Here is a 22,305-nt window from a genome sequence, read left to right as displayed (position 1 = left end):
TTAGGAATCCTTTACAAACCCATCTTATCATTTTATTTGCATTTTGTTCCCTGTGTTTTTTAGTCTTTTAATTTTTCATCACATTATTAAAATTTTTGAAATTATTTTTAAAATTAATTTATTTATTGTGGTTAGGCAAGGCTTATGATCTATCTTGCTGATCCTAATTTTTTTTTTTTAAGACTGGGGTCTCATTCTGTAGCCCCATCTGGCCTGTGAACCAGGTTGATCTTGAACCTGCTTCTGCCTCCCACATACTGAGGTTAAAAGCATGTACCAGTACACCCAGCCCTTAAAATCTTTTTATTAGTTGTTTTTTTACTGTATTCAGTTTTGTACCTGGGGTTGCTAATCATCAGGCTGTTTCCTCAGGCTCTTGCTTCTGGTACATGATTTCTTCACATATTTTATAGTTTTTTATTTTGATTTCCTGGTGGAACTTCTTTGGAGACCAGTTGTCCTCCACTTGTGTGGTTTCCCTGTGTCTTTTATTAATGTTCTGACCAAGGCAGAAGTTCTGTGTGACTGAGTTCAAAAAGTAATTCTCTGCATAAGCCACTCCTTCTTTGAACTTTGCCCCCATCTGTATCTGTTAACTCTTGTCTTTTACTTTGTTGGGGCTATCACTGTTTTTAACTCCTGAAACGCTAACTAGCTTAGTATCCACAGATTAGCTTTTAGAGCAGTTATTAGACATGCAGTGTGCTCAGATGCACATATTAGACATGTAGTGTGCGCAAACGCACATATGACCTCTCCTTGCTGTGCATTTGAGTCTCTCCACGTTTACCTCAGCTTCTCCATGCTGGGATTGTATTGTTGTCTTTTTTTTTTTTTTTTTTTGATTTTTCGAGACAGGGTCTCTCCGTAGCTTTTGGTTCCTGTCCTGGAACTAGCTCTTGTAGACCAGGCTGGCCTTGAACTCACAGAGACCTGCAGGCCTCTGCCTCCTGAGTGCTGGGATTAAAGGCGTGCGCCACCATCACCGCGCTGTATTGTTGTCTCTTTTTCCAAAACTCTTTCCCTTTCCCACCTTTGTCCCCAGGTTCAAGTCTCTCTGGATTCTCAGGAGCAGCTCCAGCTGGGACAAGGCAGAGAAGGATGCAGTGCCCAGTTCTGAGCAAAGAGTCCAATGGTACCGACCCTAGGGCACCAACACTGTCCAGGAATTCCTGGGAATCAACGTTGGTGTATTCATTCTCATCTTATAGGCCTGTCCTTATGTTAGAGCTAAACTGACCTGGAACTTTTGATTCCTGCTTCTGCCTCCTGAGTGCCGAGATTACAGTGTGCACTGCCATCCCTCTCAGTGGTTTATGCTTTTTAATGTGTTGTTTCCTTTTCTTTACAGGGCTGGTGGACTAGGTCTCAATTTTGTTGGTGCCAATGTTGTTATATTATTTGATCCAACTTGGAATCCAGCCAATGATCTTCAAGCCATTGACAGGTATTAAACTGACAAAATGTAAATGACCTGTGAGTGCTTGTCATTTAAAACCACTCTGGGACTTTAGAGATTGCTTATAGTTAGAAAAGGTAGGTACCTTGAAAAAATTTGTATTAAAATATGACCCCAAACCTCTAAATTCAAATGGCAGGCTGCTCATAGCCTTTTGTTTTCTACCTCCAAATCCTGCTCATGTGAATAAGACCATAATCCCAACGGAAACTAGGACAGTTCGTTGCTGGTCCAGGACTTCTGCGGAAACTCCAAAGAGAGACTTAGCAGAGAGAAAACTGTCAGCCTGAGTGACAGACACCTCATAGGGTGTGGAAGCAGACGAGGGTGTTGCTCTTGCGACCTCATAGAGCAACGTGAGACTGAGGCAGCTTCCTTTGTGTACTTCATACACAGGCGTGGTCTATGGTGAGTTCCTTAAAGGATGGCTTCACAGGTAGAAAACTGAGATTTAGGTCACTAAGTGGAGCCAGACAAGAATCCCAGGTCTTCATAGTACACAATACGAGAAGTAATTGAATAAACCTATTGCCTACACAGGGAACTAGACCATCTTTCCACTTTAATTCACGTGCCTTTTTATTTTAATTACAAAAGAGAAATTAGGAATTATGAGACATTTGCATAAAAGTAGCAGCATGAGAGAAAAGAGCCACAGGGAAAAACAGGCATTGAAGGAACTAAAATAAGGGTGAGACAAAAATAATACAGCTCAGTAAGAAGAATACGTATGTAGTGAGCAAGAAATGTTATTAGAAATTACAGCTTTTGCTGAGATCAAACTCATCAGCAGATCTGAATAATAAAGTAGAGAGAGCGATGTGGTCTAAAGGATGTGCATTTTAAATCAAAGTGCAGTCAAATAGATGTAGAATATGAGTACAGAGAGAGGAAAGCATCCCCCCCACACCAAAAAAAAAATCATCTGTTTGTTCCAGAAATAAAAACAGAAGACTGAAGGATGGGAGGGAATTAACAATATATCTGAAGAACATTGTTAATTTTGAAGGGCTGCCAAACACTTAGTGCAAATAATGGCCAAGAGGGAGATGAAATCTATATCTTTGTTATATTTCTAATTCTGAAGATAAAGAGGACTAAAATACCCCAGAGTAAGAAATAAGAGGATTTATAAAAACAAAACCCAAAAGAAAAATCAAGTTAACCATAAATAGGAATCAGCTTCATCTCTGCAGGTCAGACTTTTTGTCTGTGACTATAGCTATAACCTTATGAGAAAGAAAACTACTTTGACTTGTGGTTGTGATCAGTGACTGACTCATTAGTGTGTAAGACAAGATTAAAAGCAGCCTGACACCCGAGAGCTCAGGAGTGTACTGCTGTAGACCAAGAGCAGTGCTCAGACTGACTGACAGGTCAGTGATGGCCGAAGTAGGTTCTATGTAATTGTTGGTGCTAAAACTTATTGACAGTGTGGCCAAGAGGCTTCATACAATTATAAGGGAAAAATTCTCCTAAATACTAAAGGATGATATAAAAATATCAGTAGGTAAGAATTGAAACTCCATGTGATTTTAGAGAAGTGTCAGGATTATTCAAGAAGAAGGAACTCTTAGAATTTTTCTTTGCTTTCAGGAAACAATATCCTGATCAGTTCTCAAAATTTTTAACAATGATATTTTTAAATACTAGAAAAAATTAAGGGCAACAATTATAAGAGCAAGTCATGGGTGATCCCTCACTACTGTTTGAAAGCACAGGTGACTAGCCCTCATCCTCCACACATTCTGCTTCTGAAGTTATATACAGGAACATACGATCTATTCAAAGTAATAGCAAAACCAGTCTCCAGACACTTTCCTTAAAGATAGGATAGACAGTGAACATACAAGACAGACTTTAAAGTAACCATCGTAAATTCTCTAAAAACTGAAAAAATACACAGAGAATTCTAGAAAATACTGGTGGGCAAAATGAGAAAGAATATCAGCAGAAATAAACATGAGAACAAAAGTACAAATATTCTGAACCTGCCATTTAGTTCTAGAATTAAAAGCTTCATTAGACTCAACCCTGACTTAAACAGGATGAAGTAAAAGAACCTGTGAGCATGGAGTCATAGTACTTTAAGATACTAAGCCTGAGAAAGAATCTTTTAAAAAGAAGGAAAAATAAATCTCACCAAAGAGACATATTTTCCTTTACTTTTCTTCTCTTTTCTCCTTCCTTCTCATCAAATAGACCTCTTTGCACATTATGGAATTCTCAGCAGAGGAAAAAAAAGGAATAATAATTAAAAAGCTTCCTGAGTTTGAAGGAAAATACTTAGTTTATAATTTTAATTTCTTCTTTAAGGTTTTATTTTATGTGTATTGTTTGCCTGCATAAGTACATGTGCACTCTGTGCATATGGTGTCCACTGAGGCTAGAAAGGGACTTTGGATCCCCTAGAATTGGAGTTACAGGTGATTGTATTCCAGTTCAATGGCTACCAGGAGTCAATCACTGAGCCATCTCTCCAACCCCGAATTTTAAATTAATTTCTTAGAAAAGACTGAAAGTGAATGAAAAACACAGTATAACTTAGAAAACTAGCAAGCAAACAAAAAAGCAATAAAAGAAAGTTATAGAAGAAATTATCATTATTAACATGACATAATTTAAGTTATTAATTAAAAGAATGGTGGGAGAGGACAAGGCAGAAGAGTTTAAGAGGGGAAAGATGCCTTTATGGTAGCATACACCTGTAGTCCCAGCACTCTGAAGGTGAAGGCTAGCCTGGTCTCTTTAGCAAGATCCAGGCCAGCCAGAGCTACGTAGGAGAGCTTGTCTTAAATAATAATAATAATAATAATAATAATAATAATAATAATAATAATAATAATAATAAATCAGAAAGGCTTACTAACAACTAATGGCAAGTACTTTACTGAGTTACCACCCTAGGTCCTAATTTTGTACTTTTTCATTTATATCCCTATGACCTAACTATTCCACTCTCCCTCATAGCATAGTGCATTTCCCTCCCCAACCATCTCCTTCCACTGAGTCTCTAGAACAAAGAGAAATCAAGACATTGACCTGTATGTTGTAAAGCAGTTCCTTTATATTTGTCTCTATATAGTAGAAGACTCATCATTTGTAAGTCCCTGTTTGATGGACCAAGAACTTGATGAAGCATAAGTACATGTATTCAAGTTTCACCTGTGGAGATTAAAAAACAAGCATTCTAACAGAACACAAAACAGTGGGCTACACACACATGAGGGAGGGAGAGATTTGATATTTTCTTGGATCCTTTTCTGATTTTTTTTTTACAGCCCCTTTATTCCCTTCTGCAGAAACAAGGTTTGCAGTACCCAAAAGTCTTTATGAGAGAATACCAAATATTAATAGTATTGACAGTGATCTCTCAAGTTCAAAATAAATTTTCCCCAAGTTATAACATTTTTCAAGTATTATAAATAGTTAATAGCTAATAATTAATAGTTAATAATGTAAATAGTTAAGTCTTGTCCATTTGCATCAGGAACTCCACAAGTGTTGAGGAATATGACTTTGTTCAGAGCATCAATAGAGCCTGTTTGAGAACCAGAGGGAGCAGACTGGTAACCACTGTGGCGAATCAGTATAAAGTGTGGTTGGTATCAGGGTCTGTCACAACCTGACAACCTGGGGGTTTAGGTAACCGAGTGATTGACTCAGACCCAGAAGATATATGTCAGTTCTTAAACCTGCATCCGAGAATTTTCAATTATTTTTAACAAAATTTATTTTTGTTTTCGTTTTTATTCTTTGGGAGGGGTACTTTTTATTGTTTTTATTTTAGATCATCTTATTAAAGTGTAATTGCCATATTTGCATATAGTAAACTTGACGAACTTAATGTATACAGTTGGTAAGTGGTGATGATTGTGTACACCATCACCATAATCAAGATAATGAATGTATCCCTTCCCCCACAGGTTTCTTTGCACCTTTTTAGTTTGTCCTTCCTGCCCCTTATAGCCCTTCGTTCCCAGGCAGACATTAATCTTGCTTTTGCCACTATGGATCAGTCTGCATTTGGAGGAATCCATAAGGAGGTCCCCTAAAAGAAAAAGCTAAATTTAGAAAAAAAAGTTTGGGGCAATGGACGATGATATTTGTAACAGAACATTTTATATACCTTTTCTAAAGTATTCTCAGCAACTAATCTTTTATATGACTAGATATATTTGCATTATTACTAAATAACACCACATAACCTAAGCACGAGGTATTAAAAATGTTGTGATCGTCCACTACTACACATAGAAGCTGCCTCTTAAACTTCGGGTTGTTTCACCTGATGTCCTGGTTTTAATTTCCAGAGCATACAGGATCGGGCAGTGTAGAGACGTCAAAGTGCTCAGGCTGATATCCTTGGGGACTGTGGAGGAGATCATGTACTTACGGCAGGTTTACAAACAGGTGAGAATATACTTCATTCTAAGTTAGAAGTCAACATGGGTCTATTTTCAGAAATTAGGAACAAATTTGTATAAAGAACGTTTGAATTTTTACTCTAGTGTGTAATTTACTAAGATTATAAAATATACTCTTCCCATACACGTGCACAAAATAGAGTAATTGTCAAGTTCATTGGATTTTACTCCTGAAAGCTTCTTAAAGCAATATCTCTTAAACCTTAATGTGCACTTTAATCACCTGGGGATTTGTTGACATTCAGGTTCTGATTAAGTAGGTCTGAGGTACAGCCCAAAGACTCTGCATTTTGTTTGTTTCCTCCTGAGTGCTAGGATTTAAGGCATGCACCACTACTGCCCAGGTGACTCTGCATTTTTAACTTGCTCCCAGGAATGCCAGGACTCAGCTAGTACACTGACCATGATTTAAGTCATACAGTGAGCCAGGGTGTGATATGTGTACTATAGGTGAGTTTCCGGTGCACAACTCACAGCAGGAATTCCTGAGCCACCTTCAAGCCTTAAGGGACCTCCTCTTTTTACTTTAGGTTGATATTCATGGGTTCTTCTGTATGTGCTGAGACATGAAAAAGATCGAGAATGCCTTGAAGATACAGAGACACCTTAGGAAACTGGCTGCAGAGATGCCCAGGAAATGAGATTGTGCAGCTAGAGCTTCCGCTGCTGCTGCTTGGTACTTGAGTGTTCATCTGAAATCTCATTGGCTCTTTAATATGTGTAGGATATTAATTTCTGTTCTCTTCATACTTATAAATAAACAGTTCTTCATTTAGGATTGCTCGTTTGAGAAGCTCTGAACTGAGGCTCAAGTTTAATTACAAGTATTAAATTTGAATTGTTCCCTGTATATTTGACTGGCATCTATTTAAGAACAAACATCTTTCACATGTGGTGGTAGTTAACCTAAAAATGATTCAGTCTTAAAACTCATGCTAACTTCTTCATTCTAAAAATAGGACCATGCGCAGCAGTTTGTGTATTTTCTTAAATCATTTAGCTCTAAAGGAAATAGTTTGGAACTACTTGAGAGAAGTTTTTTTCTAACTTAACCACTTTTGAAAAAAATAGGCTATTTCTTAGGACCTGTAGTTTTGAGTTCTGTCTTAAACTGGTCATCAGTAATGTTTCCTTAACCATGTAAGTGGTTTTCAACCTATTATTATATGCACTTTTAGTTTTATCTAAAACAGCATATTATATACTGTAAAATAATATGTAATAGAAAAATTTCAGGAAACTGTAATTTAAGTGTTTAGAACTTTGTATGATACATACAAAGATAAGGTAGCGATCATATAAAGAAAAGGTAGAACACATGGTTTAAAGATAGTTTGGAATTTGAAACAAGGATGCATATCAGGCATACATACATTGAGCCTCACATTCTTTGAGAAAAGAAAAAAAAAACTAAGAACAAAAAAAGCTGTAAATACGTTGAAACACAGAAGGTTACTCAGGGCCCAGAAATTGTTTAAGGATCCTTAAAGACAGAAAAGAAAGAAACTCAGTGAAACTCAGCCAGAAGAAGAACACCAGAAAAATTAGACAGTCACTACCCCAAAAAAGAATTCCTAGAGACTCTCTGGAGCATCATGTGTAATAAGGTGGCTTAACGTGTATTTTCATCTGTGCACTGTGCAGCCAAGAGTTGTCTGTTCCCAAGTGAGAACAACAGATAGAGATCCTGGAAGCAAACAAGTAAGACAACGCAAACATTTTGCTGATTACACAAAAAGTCACTCTCATCACCCAGGCTAAAAACTTAGACAATCTCTGCTCTACTTGAAACAGCCATGGAGTAGGCCGAAGTGAGCGTGGATTGAAACTCACTAGTGACCAGGTGAAGAAAAGAAATGAAGAGCACAACAGAGCTGGATTATGGTTAGCAAATCTTAGTACCTGGAACCATATTACTTCATATCAAAAGCTATGTTTATACACGAAACTGTTCCTCTGTAGCTGCAACTGCACTGCAGGGACATCCGGAAAGATCTAAGGGAGAGCTCTTGTTTAAGGAGGACTTGGAATGGGGTATGCTGTGCTTCCATGCAGGGATCAGATAGTCTATAGTTTAAAATAATATTTATACAGCACCTGTGGTCCTTGAAATTTGGAGCATCATATACAATCAAGTTTGGCATTTTGAGATTTGCCTTATCTATATGTTGTACATAGGTATACCTATATATACAATTTATTTAGAAAAATTTACAGAAGAATTGACTGAGCAGCTCAAAAAACTCCAAACTTGCCCCAGTTCTCATTTGATAACATTTTCTATGTTTGCCTTCTCCTTGTTGGAGCTATTACCTTTCTTGTTTCTCTGGGCCATTTGAAACTCACAGACTTATCATCTATGTGTATTTCCTCAAAGGTCATGTTTAAATTTTACACACTTACATTACATTATGAAATAGTTAGCAAATAGAGAGTATCCATATGATGATGCTAAAATGATATATGTCCACATATATCCTAAATTACTCCATTGTTGGGGTTCTCAAAACTCTTGACAGTGGTGTTTCTAAGATTTTCATGGTTGTTGTCAATGAAATATTGTGGTTGGTAAATCTGCAGTTAGCTTGGCATCAGCATGTTTATTGTATAGTTACTTTAGATTGTAACATAAGTGATATAACAATTCTGCTAATAGTTTTTTATATTATAAGAAATATTTAATATGAAAGTTATCAAAAATTATAAGAATTTAAAAAAATCTTCATAGAAATAGGTTCTTCTGGAGGATAAGGCATTAACTATATATTTGACTATTTAATAGCAATGTTAAAATAAAATCTTCATTCTATTTTGCTGTTTTAGTTTGCTTTGTGTTACTATAATAAACATCATGAGCAAAAGCCACTTGTGATAGGCAAAGGCTTACTTGACTTAAATATACTTTTTAATGTAATTTTAAAAGAAGAAAAATTTATTCAGATGTCAGATTTCATTATTAAACATTTATAATAAAACATTTATAATAATGTAATCTTGACTCAGTATTTAAAAAACAGATAAACTAGGAAATATAAAATGCCTGCTTCAGCAAGGTGGCCAGATCATTATTTCACCGTAATGGCAACATCTGCAGGGAAATTGAAACAAAATCTCCTCCTTAAGGCAATTCAGCCAACCCAGCTAAAACTGTGTGTGTGCAGGGAGTGCCAGGAAACTCTGACATACTGCTGGAGCAAACATTTCAGAAATATCTTTTATTTTTCTGTTCTAGCAACTTCACTGTGTGGTGGTTGGAAGTGAAAATGCCAAGCGATACTTTGAAGCAGTACAAGGGTCAAAAGAACATCGAGGAGAGCTCTTTGGTGTCCACAACCTCTTCAAACTAAGGTCCCAAGGGTCATGTCTTACGAGAGACATCCTGGAGGTATGGAGCTGTTCTGTGACCTCTTCAATGATGATTTCAGTACAGTTTTATCATTTGGGAATTTTCAAATACAATTGGTGTCTCCTTGTCAGAGAAATTTTTTGTTTTCCTTAGCATAAATGCCTGTTTAGTATGTTTACTTTTAAAGAAATGGGAACTGAATTGTACCTCAAAGCCAAGGCTTTCTCGTGGATACTGATAGATAATACATATCCATATATTCCATCCACGCATGAGATAGTACGGCCTCCACGGCCATTTCAGACAAACAAATTTATAGATAATACACATCCATATATTCTATGCACGTGTGAGATAGTGCGGTCTCCATAGCCATTTCAGACAGACAAATTTATAGATAATACACATCCATATATTCCATGCACGCGTGAGATAGTACAGCCTCCACGGCCATTTCAGACAGACAAATTTAAGAGTTTATTATTCTGAAAACGGTTGTTGAAATTGAGAGCTAAAAAATTAAGATTTTCCTAAATAAACAAAACTGTAAAACATGTTTTGATTAGAAGTTACAAAATATTCCCTGAGATGTACTCTCTTGTCTCTTAGAGATTTTTGTTTTCTGTTCCCAATAAAAATTCCACACCAATATTTCAGACTCTTAGCTATGTTCCTGCTCAGCTTACAGATGTTTCTTATTCTTCAAATGAGACACTTACATGGCTTTAAAAATTCCTTAAGTTCGTTAATTTACCAGAACACTGAGAATATTGTCCTTTTTCTCAACTGATATTAGTGTAGATATGATAAAGCCCTGGAATATCATCCTTTTCCATCTCCTTCTTACATAGATGAGGAAACAGCCAACAAGAACTCCAGGCTATTTCCCTTGGCTTCTGGGACTTTGTAGTAAAATTCTTGACTGTATTTCATTTAGTAAGCATCATAAATATAGTTCAAGAAAAATTAATCCCTGTCTTTGAGCAATTTCTGTCCTGATGGAGATGAGATGGAGGGCATTTATACAGGTGGATATATGTACTGTGAGTGTTAAATGTAACGCTTGAGTAGTTGTTCAGGACGAGCACCGGGGAAGCTAGAAGACCTGTGGACTGAGCAGCCAGTGACGTTCTGTAGTGGCTGTGATAGGGAATGCACTGCTGACACAACCAGAGCTTGGAGATGCTTGGATGGTGGTGCCCTGTGCTCCGTCTTCACACATGAAAGAGCAGCTGTGATGGGCGGATTCCTGGGCAGATGGGACACTTGTGCTTCCCAGCAGTGCTTGCAGTGGAGCTGGACACAGCCACTAGTTGTCTATTTGTGAAACTGCATGAGTTTCTTATTAGGATGCAAAGCCACTTGGACTTAGCCTGCTTTGCTGTTACCTTTCTGGTTGTTTCACTCTGTATTTACAGCTGTTTATAATCTCCCTTGTGGACATTATAGAGAGAAGGCCAAGTGGAAGCTGGCATCATGACAGCCACGACATGGTTGAAAGGGGGACTTTCAGCACAGGAACTAGAAACAGTGAGTAAACCAGAAAATATGGCATGTGATAGTCTTTTCTTCTACTTCTTCCTTCATTTTTCAGTACACAAAAAATAGAAAGTTTTCTAAAATCTCAGAGGCATAAAGTCATAGGATGATGAATGAAATTAATTATTTAAGGTACTCAATATTCATATAAACAAGTCCAGGAGCAGTCCCAAATTAAACACCTTCTGTAAGTGACCACACCAGACTATATTGTTTGTTTGTTTGTTTGTTTTGTTTTTTCGGGTTTTTTTTTTTTTCGAGACAGGGTTTCTCTGTGTTGCTTTGGATCCTGTCCTGGAACTAGCTCTTGTAGACCAGGCTGGCCTCGAACTCACAGAGATCCGCCTGCCTCTGCATGCTGTGTGCTGGGATTAAAGGCATGCGCTACCACTGCCAGGCCAGACTTTTTTTTTTCAAACTGAAGAACAAGTTAAATAGAGAAATGACCATCAATGTGCATCTAAGATTAAACCCAAGTATCAAAATCATTCAGTAAATCAAAGCAAGTATTGTGTTGGTTTGAGTCTGTGATCTTAAGATCTCATCATATAGCCATGAAACCTATGTTGTTACCAGAGGCCGTGTTAGATATAAGATAAAAGAAATCTACGGAAGATTTTTATTCTGTGGGATAATGCTCTTGTACACTGTAAAGATTGGTCACTCGTATTGGTTTAATAAAATGCTGATTGACCAGTAGCTGGGCAGGAAATATAGGTATGCCAACCAGACTAGGAGAGTTCTGGGAAGAGAAAAGGCACAGACACAGTCACCAGCCAGATATAGAGGAAGCAAGATGAAAATGCCTTACTGAGTAAGATACCAAGCCACATGGCTAAACATAGATAAGAATTATGGGTTAATTTAAGTTGTAAGGGCTAGTTAGTAATAAGCCTGAGCAATAGGCGAAACAGTTTATAATTAATAGATGCCACTGTGTGTTTATTTGGTACTGAACAGCTGCAGGACTAGGTAGGACAGAAACTTCTGTCTACATTTTTATGTTGCTATTTTTGTTTTTGTTTGTTTTGTTTGCTTTTGAGATTTAAGTTTATGTGAACTGAGTGACCTTGAACTCGGGGGACTTGTTTTTCTTTACAAATTTTGTATTCTACCAAGTTGGATCAGGCTCGGGTTGTTAAGCTTGGTCACGGGTGCCTCTCCCTCTGAGCCATCTTGCTGGCCCAGGCTGACAATTTTTTTTAATGTAGATAAACACAAATATAAAATATTGGCAGAAGTATCAAATTACTTTCTGAAGATATTAACAAATTAAGCCTTAATTTTAGGGAACTGAAGGTTATCCTTAACTTGGGTTATCATGGAAAGGGAACTGAATTTAAATTTGTAGCAAATTTTGTTCTTGAGACAGGGTTTCATATAGTCAAGACTGGCCTTGAATTCCTGGTGAAGTGGAGGATTGTTATAAGAAGCTGCAAGAGTATGTTAAGGGTTCTCAAGAATTTATTTAGGTATAAAATAGGGGTAAACGCTCACTGATACTGAGGGATGTAGATGCCACCACTGATCAGCTGTCTTCATCCAGTCTATTCAGGGATGAAGAGCAAGCTGCCTACTCCGCTCTGGCCACCCAGGAGAGCATGAGAGCAAGAGAAAGCAAGATCCTCTCCCTAAGCTTATAAATTGTCACATCTAGCCGGGCGGTGGTGGCGCACGCCTTTAATCCCAGCACTCCGGAGGCAGAGGCAGGCGGATCTCTGTGAGTTCGAGACCAGCCTGGTCTACAGAGCTAGATCCAGGACAGGCTCCAAAGCCACAGAGAAACCCTGTCTCGAAAAAAAACCAAAAAAAAAAAAAAGATAAATTGTCACATCTGCAGACAAGTCTCGCCCTAGGACTCATAATCCCCAAAAGCCATTGGCTAAAGGGATCAGAATCCCACAACAGAGGATGGTCTTGAACCCCTGATCCTCCTGTCTATTTCCCAAGTCCTTTGCTTTTCTAGCTGTAGACATGCACCACTGCACACCACCCTTCCCTCATGTTTTCTGATGTTTCTGACTGCTTTTTTAGCCTGGAGACCCTGACTGTCAAGAATCCACAGAGGTTTGTGAGCTCTACGGTGACTTCAGTGATGACGAGACAGTGGGCCGCTCCCTCAGAAAGACGGCTGAACACAGAGTCTCTGGCTCCAGTAGAGCTGCAGGCTCCTCAGCGCAGCTCACTTTGCTGCAGTGTGGATTCTCTAAATTGTTTGAGGCCAATTGTAAGTCAGTCCAGGATGGCGATGGAAATGATGCCTCCAGTGATGAAAGTTCTGATGAGCAGCCCACATGCCTGTCAGCAGAAGCCAAACAGGCTGCTTGTCAGAAAACTCGAGACTCTGTTTGTACTTCAGAACATCAGAAATCAGAGAACATCCAAAATCCTAATGAAAAATGTGGTTTTGATAAAAGTAAGAAGACTTTAGAACAGAACGTTTCTTCTCAATCTGATGATGAGAGAAAGTATCACAGTACAGATGGACATCATGTCAGGGGACAAAATGACACAGAGTCAGAAGACAGTGATGTCATCTATCCCACACAGTATCCAGCTCAGAAAGCCCCTAATAACCGTATACGCTTTAAGCTGCTGTTTGGTGAATCTGAAGATTCTGAAGCAGAAAACCCTGTGAAAAGAAATTGTGTTGCTGGTAGACAGAACAGTGGCAAAGGAAATGGACCCTCAAAACCCTTGATTACTGAGAACATGACCTTGAAACTTGTTAGGAAAAGAAAAGATACAGATGATATTAGCGATGAATCTGATGACATCGACATGTTCCCCAAGGCAAGAATAAGAAAGCAAAGAGCTACTACTTCCCTAAAGTTTAAGAGAAAAAAGGAAAACAAAAGGGAGCCTTATCAGTCTCCTGGAAGAGCAAAGGAGGCAGAACAAGTGCACGCAGACGGGGACTGTAGCTCTCAGGTCATTGACGACTTCTCGTCCTCTGATGACAATGTATCTGTCAGCCGTCGGAGTTCCTCTGAACTAAAAGATAAAATCAGTTTGTTCTCCAAGCTACCTGGCCCGGATGAGAAAAACAACACTTTTATATCAAGGAAGCCAGCAAGCTTTTTAAATGAAAGAGGTGTCAGTCAAGAGCAAATGTGTGACTCAATGGATAAAATCTTAGGTAAACATTTCTCTAAATAACTTTTTCAGTCATATTCTAAGAGAGATTATTCAGCCAGCTGTAAAATAATTCTAAAGTCAGGATGCTGCATTGAGGCAATAATTCAGGATAATGAAGAAATAATGAAGTGGAGGTAAAGGAAAGGCCGCCTACAGGAGGGTGGAGAGTTTGCTGTTTCCCTGTGATGCCCCTCCGTGTGGCCCACCCTCAGCACAGCTTCTCTGTGCCATAGAACCAGTTATTTTGATTCGTAAATTCCTTAGTATATTGTTAAGTTTTGTCACATGGGTGTGTATTCTCTGATAGCGTAGTTCAGTCTTGTCCACTTCATCTTATGTAGTCTGTGTAATCTGCAGGAATCTTCCTCCATCCTTTCATTACCATGTAATTTACTTACAGAGTTTCCACCAGTCTGCATTTTGCTCAGTTTTCTCAGCAGTCAGACATGTTCGCCGACCTCTGTATTACCTGTGATTTACCTGTGTAGTATTTCAGTGGTCATATTATTTGTACGTTTGCATCTATAGTTTATGTACTATATTTGTAATTATATATCTTAATATCTATATTATACATATACTCATTTGTGTATGAATATACATACACATATATTTTATGTAGTTGTATGTGATGGTGAATATACCTCATGAACTATATTTATACTTCCGTGTTTATAGTGGTACTTAATTAGCAAGTTCTCTCTCATCTCCATTATATTTGAATATTATTTCTTTCATCTTGATCATTCTGGTCACATACAAAGACTGATTTAGTTATAATGTCCCATAATTGCTTATTTATTTTGTCTCCTACTACACAATAGTGAAGGAATGCATTGACATGGTACCACAGTGAAGGTTGGAGGTGTATCCCAGAAGCAGAGCATCACAAAAACATTTTTAATTTAAGTTTTTTGTTTGTTTGTTTGTTTTTGACAAACTGTTCCATTTCTTTCCACTTTTACAGTGGTTACACTGTGTCTAAACTGCCAGAGACTTTGGCTATATTCTTCCCCTTTGGTTTCACTCCCTCGTGGTGTACAGGTAACTAGAAATTTCATGGTCCCTTTCAGTCCTCCTAGGGTCAGTGTCTCTAAATCATTTGCATCATCTGGACCTTCTTTTCTAGTAAACCTTTTAAGACAAGTTGCAGAGGGACTTTTTTTTCTGCTGAAGTTCATGTGATAATGGTTTGTGCCCTGAAAGCCAGTTTTGCTGAATATAAAGTCCTTGGCTCACATTTTGCTGAGTATTTTCAATATTATTTCTTTTCATTGCTGCCCAGTGGTTTCAGCAGACTGTGTTTGGTGTTTACTCTGAGTCAGTGTTCTCATGTGCAGATGTAGTTTCCACCAGTCTTTCTTTAGGAACATCATGCTGCATCAGGGACTTGTTCAGATGTTCCGTCTTGGTCACTGCTCTTGAGAATTAATCATCTCTTAAATCATTTTTATCTTTTCACTTGTTTGGGTTTTTGTCATTATCTATTTCCTCTTAATGTTTCTTCTAGATTAGTCTTCACTTACAAATGACATTTTCTTTTTGTTTTTATTTTTAATTTTTTTTAATTTGTAATTTTTATTTATTTTATATACCAACCACAGTTCCCTCTGCTCCTCCTGCTCTCCCCTCCTCTCAACCCCACCCCCCACCCCAAATCCACTCCTCAGAAAGGGTAAGGCTTCCCCTGGGGAGTCAAAAAAGCCTGACACATTAAGTTGAGGCAGGGCCAAGCCCCTCCCCCCTTCATTAAGGCTGATCAAAGCATTCACCATAGGGAGTGAGCTCCAAAAAGCCAGCTCATACACTAGAGATAGATCCTAATCCAAGCCACACCACTGTCACCCACATACAGGGAGCCTAATTTGGTTCCATGCAGGCTTCCCAGCTGTTGGTTTAAAGTTCATGAACTCCCATGAGCTTGGGTCAGCTGTCTCTATTGCTATCTCGATCATGATCTTGACCTGCCTTGCTCATATAATCCCTCCTCCCTCTCTTCAACTGGACTCCAGAGTTTGGCCTGGTGCTTGGTTGTGGATCTCTGCATCTGCTTCCATCTGTTAATGGATGAAGGCTCTAATATGATTGGTTAAGGTATTCACCAATCTGATTACAGGGGAAGGCCAGTTCAGACACCTTTTCCACTATTGCTAGGAATCTGAGCTGGGGTCATCCTTGTGGATTCCTGGGAATTTCCCTAGGACCAGGTATCTTTCTGACCCCATAATGGTTCCCGCTATCAAGATATTTCTTTCATTACTCTTCCTACTCTATCCCTCCCCCCAACTGGGCCATCCAGTTCCCTCATGTTCTCCCCCTTCCCCTTCCTTCTACCCACTCCACCACCACCCCCATTTACACAGGAGATCTCATCTATTTCCTTTTCCCAGGGCAATTCGTGCGTCCCCCTTAGGATCCTCCTTGTTACCTGTCTTCTCTGGAGCTGGGGATTCTGATTTGGTTATCCCTTGCTTTACATCTAGTATCCACTTATGAGTGAGTGCATACCATGTTTGTCTTTCTGGGTCTGGGTTACCTCACTCAGGATGATTTTTTTTCTAGTTCCATTTGCCTGCAAATTTCATGATATCCTTATTTTTTACTACTGAGTAATAACCCATTATATAAATACACCACATTTTCCATATCTGTTCTTTGGATTGGGGGCATCTAGGTTGTTTCAAGGTTCTGCCTATTATGAATAATGCTGCTATGAACATAGTTGAGCAACTGTTCTTGTATGATTGAGCATCTTTTGGGTATATGCCCAAGAGTGGTGATGCTGGGTTTTGAGGTGGATTGATTCCCAATTATTTTGAGAAATTGCCATACTGATTTCCAAGGTGGCCATACAAGTTTGAACTCCCACCAGAAGTGGAGGAGTAGTCCCCTTACCCCACATCTTCTCTAACATAAGCTGCCATCAGTGTTTTTGATCTTGGCCATTCCAACAGGTATAAGATGGTATCTCAGAGTCATTTTGATTTGCATTTCCCCATGACTAAGAATGTTGAGCAATTCCTTAAATGTCATTCGGCCATTAAGATTCTTCTGTTAAGAATTCTTTATTTAGATCTGTATCCCATTTTTTAATTGGATTATTGGTATTTTGATGTCTAGTTTCTTGAGTTCTTTATATATTTTGGAGATCAGCCATCTTTCAGATGTGGAGTTGGTGAAGATCTTTTCCCATTCTGTAGGCTGCCATTTTGTCTTACTGACCATGTCCTTTGTCTTACAGAAGCTTTTCAGTTTCAGGAGGTCCTTTTTATTGATTGTTGCTCTCAGTGTCTGTGCTACTAGTGCTATATTTAGGAAGTGGTCTCCTGTGCCGATGTATTCAAAGCTATTTCCACTTTCTCTTCTATCAGGTTCATTGTAACTAGGTTTATGTTGAGGTCTTTGATCCACTTGTACTTGAGTTTTGTGCATGGCGGTAGATACGGATCTATTTGCATTCTTCTACTTGCCAACATCCAGTTATGCCACCATTTGTTGAAGATGCTTTCTTTTTTCCATTGTACAGTTTTGGCTTCTTTGTCAAAAATCATGTGTTCATAGATCTGTGGATTAATGTCAGGGTCTTCAATTCGATTCCATTGATCCATGTGTCTGTTTTTACGCTGCTACCAAGCTGTTTTTATTACTACAGCTCTATAGTAGAACATGAATGAAATCAGGAATACTGATGCCTCCAGAAGTTACAAAGGACATTTTCTTAATGTCTAAGTCTTTCTGAGACATTCCACCTCTCATTTCTAAAATATTATAATTATGATTTATATTTTTGGGTTGGGGCAGGTGTTCAATAGAAGATTTCTCTCTGTAGCTCTGGCTGTCCTGAAACTCACTCTGGCTATAGAACAGAGATCTGCCTGCCTCTACCTCCTGAATGCTGCAATTAAAGGTGTGCACCACCACCACCTGGGCTGATTTATATTGTTAATTTGTGACTTCTTTCATGGTCTTAAAGTGTTCTGACATCAGTCTTTTTTGTGTGAGTCTATCATTTACCTGGTTTTGACATGTCTGTTTTGTGAGCGGTCATTTCTGACAGGGATATTACTCTGTTGCTTGTTCTTTCTTTGCTTATAATTTTTGGGATTTGACCCAGATAATTCTTTCGATCTTATTTTAGGGGAAATTATTCCCCTGCTTAGTGCTGAATCCTGCTTTCCCTACACACACTGATCACCTCCCCATGTTGCTTCTCTTTGCTGGGCTCTGGCTGGGCAGGAGCACCAGTAAGTGGGCCAGTCTGGGAATTTTTATTATATAGTTAGCTTGGTAATTCTCCTGAGGCCTTCTTACTGTAAGACTTCTGATCCCTTCAGTCCTAGTGAGCAGAACACCTTCCCTCTGGGTGACCCTACTTAGTGGTTATGAGTTAGCATTGCTTTTTGAGTGTCTGTCTTATTCCCCATAAGTCATGTGAAGAAAGATGAAATAAGGTGCTACATGCAGCTTGTTAACTTTTATTTATCTCTGCATTAGGCTTTCTCTTATGGATAAGACCCATTTAAAGTATCCCCATTATATCTGTGCATCCTGGTCCCATTACTAACTCAGCACAGGACTTTGATTGGATTGTTTACTCCAGTGAAATTAGAGGGCTAATTTTTAAACGCTTTTAAAAATGATCACGTGAGGTTTTTAACAGCAGGTGTCAGCAGTTGTAGTTAGTGGTATTTTGTGTCACCTAGAGATGTTTTCCTGGAAACTTTTAATTACATGATGTCGCAGTGTCTAGTGGTTTGTGCTTGGTGATTGCTGGAGAGTTCAGGGCTAAACCAGCAGAGTGTTGAGGTCACAGCTGAGGTTCATTGCCAGGGCTGTTTGAGGAAATTTTTACAGGCCTTACTTCCAGCCTCCTCTTTTATGGCTGTAATTTCAAAATAAATTATTAGAGCCTAGAAGCAAAGCAATAAAAAAAAATACAGCCACTTTTAAGACTTCTTTCAGATAAAAAGCTATGAGTTAAAATTTTTTTTCATTTCCTAAAAAGCTCTCATCTTGACATTCTCTGGGCATGTGTACAAAAAAAGACAAAATACAAACAATAAAACCGAGCACCACCAACCAAACACAACTTTCTGGTCATAAACCCCATGCTCTCGTCCATCACTGCCATCAGGGCTTTCTTAGACGAGCAGATAAGCCTAGAGCAGCTCCTTAAATGTGCAAGAACAGTTTGAAATTAGCAAGGAAGAAAAATCTATACAGGACCATTAACCATGATTCTCACCGACAAAAATTTCCATTTCAGATTTAAATTTAAAAATTCTTACTTAATTTCAGCAATTCTCATATTGATAACAGTAGAAAGTCATTTCCAGGTTAACCTGAATCAACATATTTGAATTCCTTTTTCCGTTTACTTTTTAAAATGTTGTGATAGTAACGTGATCTTTTAAACATTAAAAATAAAGCAAGCCCTTAAGCATAGTTGCTTATACCTGTAATTTCAACAATACTCAGGAGGCTTAGAGAGAATTACCAAGAGTTCTAGGCCATCCTGAGCTGCAGAGTAAGCTCTTATCTTAAGGAAGCACAAAGGTAATAATAATTTTAAAATACAGCAAGCATAGCCAGATGTGGTGGTGCACACCTTTAATCTTAGCAATGGGGAGTAAGAGCCGGGCTGACTGAGTTTGAGACCAGCCTGGTCTACATAGTGAGTTCCAGGTCAGCCAGGGCTACTAAGTAAGGCACTATCTTATAAAGAAAGAAAGGGAGGGAGGGAAGAAAGGAAGGAAGCATAACTAGGAGGCTAAGACAGAAGAATCACGGGTTTGAAACTAACCTGGGCTGCATAGCAAGAAGGTCTCAAAAATAGAGGGAGTAACAAAGCAGGTATATCCTGTTCTTAGTGTGCTGTAGATAATTAGAGCCGTATTTCATCATAGTGATTAATCATGTAATAAACATGTTTGCCTCCTAGGTGGTGTTCAGGAAGTGGCATATATCCACTCAAATCAGAATGTGATTGGATCAAGCAGAGCTGAAAATCACATGAGCCATTGGGCAACACGTGATGTATTTGAGTTGAAACAGTTTTCCCAGCTTCCTGCTAATGTAGCTGTTTGCAGTTCTAAGGTAAGAAAATTTAGTTTTTATTTCACTTTTCACAAAAGTTTCTCAGTAGGGTCCTTTTTGATGTTTTTGTTTTTGTTTTTCAAGACAGGGTTTCTCTGTAGCTTTGGAGCCTGTCCTGGAACTAGCTCTTATAGACCAGGTTGGCCTCGAACTCACAGAGATCCGCTTGCCTCTGCCTCCCAAGTGCTGGGATTAAAGGTGTGTGCCATCACCACCCAGCTAATAGGGTTCCTTTTATGACCTCAGAAGTAGCTGCTGATTCTATTAGGAGACATTGAACTAAGTGTGGAAAAGCCATATAGCATTGTAATAGTTACAGTCACAGAAGATGTTGGGATTGTGTGGTGGCTTGAATGAGAACGGGCCCCATAGACTCATGTTTGAATATTTGGTCCCTGGCTGGTGGAACTATTTGAGAAGGATTAGGGGGTGTAGTCTTGCTGGAGGTGTATCACTGTGGGCAGGCTTTCCAGAGTATTCTCTCTGCCTTCTGCTTATGGATCAAGATATGAATTCTCAGCTACTGCTCCAGCACATGCCTGTCTGCCTTCCTGCCTCACGCCAGGCTCCCAGCCATGATGGTCACAGATTCTAACCCTCTGAAACTCTAAACTCTAAATAAACTCTTTTTCTTTTATAAGTTGCCTTCATCTTGGTATTTTATCACAGCAAAAGGACAAATTAAATGACATCTGTAAATTAAAATGACCAGTAAAACTGAGTTGACTAATAGTTATCCCTTTTTAAAAAAATATTCCTATGTCCCCAAATTCAAAACAACCTGAAGAGTTACACAAATTAAATCATAACCCCCAACTACTTCTGCTCCTATGGATATGATTAGGTTTCTTCAGGTTTTCTTCCCCATCTAAAAGACACAGACACAAAAATCTAGCCTCATACAGACTTCTATGAAAGATTTTCATAATGTTAAAGTAATAAAGCCTGGATTTTTCTGCTTAAGATTACTGCTGCATGGAAATAAAGACTTACATGGTTGTATTTTTTTGTTTATACATGGTCATTTTCATCAAAGATTTTTAAAAATGTTTTTGTTATTGTATTCATCTAAAAGCCTACTGTTTCTCGTTTTATAGGTCAGAGTTAAAAGTGCATGTTGCATGTAACAGTGATAGAATGTAGTGTTGCTTTTAAGAGTGAAGCTGGGGGAAATCTCTCTGAACCTTCCAACTGTCTTAATTTGATTCAGATTGTCTTAACAGTAAATCGAGAGTGTAAAGTGAAACTCACGACCAGGGAAATGTGAACTAAAGAGCAGTGACTGGAAGAAGGGTAGACTGCAGCACATGGTTAGCACGTTCCACATAGACATCTTACCGACAAGACAGTGTGAGATTTCCAGTGGGTATAACAGAGGAGACAACCGGTATTGTCTCAGCTCGAGTTTGAACATGGGACAGACGAAGACTACAGAAACAAAAAAATACCAGTCTTAGGAGAATCAAAGCTTCTCCTAGCATATAATTTGAAGGCAGTTTGTTACCTGAGATTTGTGTGTGTGTGTATGTGTGGTGTACTTGTGTGCATGTGTGTATAGAGGCAGAGCTCTACGTGAAGTGCCTTCTTCCGTCTCTCTCCATCTTGGTTTTGAGATAGGGTCTCTCTGAGCCTGAAGTTTATGGATCCCACTAGACTGGCTGGCATCTCCTCTCTTTTTCCCAGGCACCGTAATTGCAGACACAAGTCTCAGGCTCCTCGTGGGCTCTGGAGATCCCTTGCTCCTCAGGGACTTCACTGACCCATCTCCCTAGCTCTTCATCTGGAATCTTTTCATGGGGAGAGGCTGTTAAATGAGCTAGGGAAGAGCCCATCCTCCTACAGTATCCATAGAGTAAATGTAATGATGGGTTTTAAAAGGACCCAATTTAATATGCAAATTTAGGTTTTTCTTTTGAAAGGAAGCAGATACTGTTTTTTGCCCTCCCGTAACCCTTTTGTGTTTTTCCTACCCCTCTCCTTTTTAGACAACATCCTCTGCTTGCATATCCCTTTCCACCTCCATATTGTGTATTTACATTTTTATTTTACTTAGAGTCTCTGTACAAGAGAAAACATGTAGTGTTTGTCTCTCAGCCAGGCATATTGTGCTGCATTCAGTAAGAATCCCCTTCGACCCATTTTCCTGCAGGGAACATAATCTCATTCTTTCCCCTTGTGTATATAAACTTTATTTTTTTTACCCTTCGACCCATTTTCCTGCAGGAAACATATTCTCATTCTTTCCCCTTGTGTATATAAACTTTATTTTCTTTACCCGTTCATGAGTTAGTGCATCTCAG

At 38.7% G+C, this 22,305-nt stretch overlaps 1 protein-coding gene across 3 annotated transcripts in view; it reads left to right on the top strand.

Annotated features, from left to right (window-relative positions):
• Ercc6l2 (ERCC excision repair 6 like 2) overlaps window positions 1-22,305 on the top strand; it is a 96,849-nt gene that overhangs the window by 47,435 nt on the left and 27,109 nt on the right. For all 3 annotated transcript variants that reach the window (XM_075969375.1, XM_075969374.1, XM_075969377.1), the window contains 6 exons: window positions 1,352-1,447; window positions 5,773-5,872; window positions 9,119-9,271; window positions 10,682-10,762; window positions 12,806-13,910; window positions 19,851-20,005. In XM_075969375.1, the coding sequence (XP_075825490.1) occupies window positions 1,352-1,447; window positions 5,773-5,872; window positions 9,119-9,271; window positions 10,682-10,762; window positions 12,806-13,910; window positions 19,851-20,005 (1,690 nt within the window). The remainder of the gene's footprint in view (window positions 1-1,351; window positions 1,448-5,772; window positions 5,873-9,118; window positions 9,272-10,681; window positions 10,763-12,805; window positions 13,911-19,850; window positions 20,006-22,305) is intronic.

The sequence above is a fragment of the Microtus pennsylvanicus genome, chromosome 4, assembly GCF_037038515.1.
Source record: "Microtus pennsylvanicus isolate mMicPen1 chromosome 4, mMicPen1.hap1, whole genome shotgun sequence".
NCBI classification, from domain to species: Eukaryota; Metazoa; Chordata; class Mammalia; order Rodentia; family Cricetidae; genus Microtus; species Microtus pennsylvanicus.
This window is presented reverse-complemented; position numbering and strand designations above follow the sequence as displayed.